This window comes from Austrofundulus limnaeus, unplaced genomic scaffold (genome assembly GCF_001266775.1).
Source record: "Austrofundulus limnaeus strain Quisiro unplaced genomic scaffold, Austrofundulus_limnaeus-1.0 Scaffold947, whole genome shotgun sequence".
In the NCBI taxonomy this organism is placed as follows: Eukaryota; Metazoa; Chordata; class Actinopteri; order Cyprinodontiformes; family Rivulidae; genus Austrofundulus; species Austrofundulus limnaeus.
The window spans coordinates 52,953-55,960 of NW_013953349.1; the positions used below are offsets into that span (position 1 = coordinate 52,953).

Genomic DNA, 3,008 nt, shown 5'->3' on the forward strand with positions numbered 1-3,008 from the left:
TTGTTTGTTTGTTTGTTTGTTTGTTTGTTTGTTTGTTTGTTTGTTTGTTTGTTTGTTTGTTTGTTTGTTTGTTTGTTTGTGTAGGGTCTGAGTCCAGGATGTTACGACACCTACAACGCCGACATCGACTGTCAGTGGATCGACATCACCGATGTCCCACCTGGAAAATACATCCTGAAGGTCTGAAGTCCTCATCGCTGTCTCGGTGTCTATATGTCCTCGTGTCCTCATGTCCACATGTCCTCATGTCCTCAAGGTCCACAAGTACTTATGTCCACATGTTCTCATGTCCACATGTTCTCATGTCCTCATGTTCACATGTCCTCATGTTCTCATGTCCTCATGTCCACATGTTCTCATGTCCTCATGTTCACATGTTCTCATGTCCTCATGTTCACATGTCCTCATGTCCGCATGTCCACATGTCCTCATGTCCACATGTCCGCATGTCCACATGTACTCATGTCCACATGTTCTCATGTCCTCATGTTCACATGTCCTCATGTCCACATGTCCGCATGTCCACATGTCCTCATGTCCACATGTCCGCATGTACACATGTACTCATGTCCACTTGTCCTCAGGGTCCACATGTCCTCATGTTCGCATGTCCTCAGGGTCCACATGTACTCATGTCCACATGTACTCGTGTCCACATGTTCTCATGTCCTCATGTTCACATGTCCTCATGGTCCACATGTACTCATGTCCACATGTCCTCGTGTCCACATGTTCTCATGTCCTCAGGGTCCACATGTGCTCATGTCCACATGTCCTCATGTCCACATGTACTCATGTCCACATGTTCTCATATCCTCATGTTCACATGTCCTCAGGGTCCACATGTCCTCATGTCCACATGTCCTTGTGTCTACATGTCTTCATGTGTACATGTCCTCATGTCCACATGTTCTCATGTCCTCATTTCCTTATGTCCTCATGTTCTCATGTCCTCATGTTCACATTTTCTCATGTCCTTGTGTTCCAACACATTCTCACTCCCATCTCGTCACATATTGACGCTTTCTCCAAGGTTCCCTCTACGTCCAATTTTGACGCGCCGGGTACCCCCCTCGCGTCACTCCTTGACGCCCGCGGCTTTTCCGGGTTGCGCCACTAGGGGTCTTTGGGTCGGGGGTCTGAGGTTAACCTGAGGGATCACGATTAATGGTTAAGTTTAGGTACTGGGATCAGGGGTAGGATGTCCATGGTGAATATTAGGTAATTTCAGACTTTGGAACATGTTTACGTGAATTTTCTACATTTTCTAAAAATGGTTAATTTTAGGTACTACGGTCACTGACAGCATGTCTAAAGTTAGCAAAGGAAATTTCGGGCTTCGAAACGCCAGTTTTTGCACATTTTCTACACTTTCGGAAAACATGAAAACAGACTTCGCCCCATCTCGTCAGTTACTGACGTGACGGGGGTACCCTGCGCGTCAAAATCGGACGTAGAGGGAACCTTGCCAAAAGCGTCAATATGTGACGACTTGGGAGTGAGAATGCGTTCTGTGTTCACATGTCCTCATGCTCACATGTTCACATTTTCTCATGTCCTCATGTTCACATGTTCTCATGTCCTCATGCTCACATGTTCTCATGTCCTCATGTTCACATTTTCTCATGTCCTCATGTTCACATGTTCTCATGTCCTCATGCTCACATGTTCTCATGTCCTCATGTTCACATTTTCTCATGTCCTCGTTTTCACATGTTCTCATGCTCACATGTTCTCATGTCCTCATGTTCACATGTCCTCAGGGTTCATATGTCCACATATCCTTGTGTCCACACGTCCTTGTGTCCACATGTCCTCATGTCCTCATGTCCTCATGTCCACATGTCCTCAGGTGTACATGTCCTCATGTCCACATGTCCACATGTCCTCATGTCCACATGTCCTCAGGTGTACATGTCCTCATGTCCACATGTCCTCGTGTCCACATGTTCTCGGGCCCACATGTCCTCATGTCCTCATGTTCACATGTTCTCGGGTTCACATGTCCTCATGTCCACATGTTCTCATGTCCTCATGTGTACATGTCCTCAGGTGTACATGTCCTCATGTCCACATGTCCTCATGTCCACATGTCCTCAGGTGTACATGTCCTCATGTCCACATGTCCTCATGTGTACATGTCCTCATGTCCACATGTCTTCATGTGTACATGTCCTCGTGTCCACATGTTCTCGGGCCCACATGTCCTCATGTTCACATGTTCTCGGGTTCACATGTCCTCATATCCACATGTTGTCATGTCCACATGTCCTTATGTCTTCATGTCCACGTGTCCTTATGTCTTCATGTCCACATGTCCTTATGTCTTCATGTCCACATGCTCTTATGTGTTCATGTCCACATGTCCTTGTGTCCATATGTCCTCATGTGTACATGTTCTTGTGTTCACATGTCCTTACTTGTCCTCTGAAGTCGTCCTCTCATGTTTTTGTCTTCAGTAACAGTTTAATCAAACTGCAGTAAAATGTCTAAATTCACAATAAATATTAAAGAAAAAAGTTAAGTTAAGTTAAGTTAAGTTAAGTTAAGTTAAGTTAAGTTAAGTTAAGTTAAATAAAAATAATATTATTTTTCAGGATCAGGTTCTGGTTCTGGTTGAAGGGAACCTTTAGAACCTTCTTAGAACCTGGACTGCTGCTCTGTTTATGTGCTGCTGGTGGACAGAGTACCACGTTAGCGCACACTGCTAATGGAAACACCCACTCACCTTCAAAATAAAAGCCCTGTAAAGACAGTTTCACAGTCAAAGCAGAATGATGGGTTTACATTCAGAGTTTACAGAGCTGGTTTCTGGGTTTCTGTTGACCTCCAGATGTGACCCAGATGTGGAGGATGTGGATAATTATCTCTTACCTGTTCTTGTCCCGACAGGTGACGGTGAACCCGCGGCAGCAGGTTCCTGAGTCCAACTTCAACAACAACGTGGCTCGGTGTGATGTGCAGTACACGGGCCACGCTGCTCACTTCTCTGGATGCTCACTGACCGG

The 3,008-nt window shown here is 45.5% G+C and overlaps 1 protein-coding gene across 1 annotated transcript in view; it reads left to right on the forward strand.

Moving 5' to 3' along the window:
- lox (lysyl oxidase) overlaps positions 1-3,008 on the forward strand; it is a gene marked incomplete at its 3' end in the record, with an annotated part of 13,595 nt that extends 10,587 nt beyond the window's left edge. The window contains 2 exon segments of the mRNA XM_014029736.1: positions 85-180; positions 2,893-3,008. Of these exon segments, the coding sequence (XP_013885190.1) occupies positions 85-180; positions 2,893-3,008 (212 nt within the window).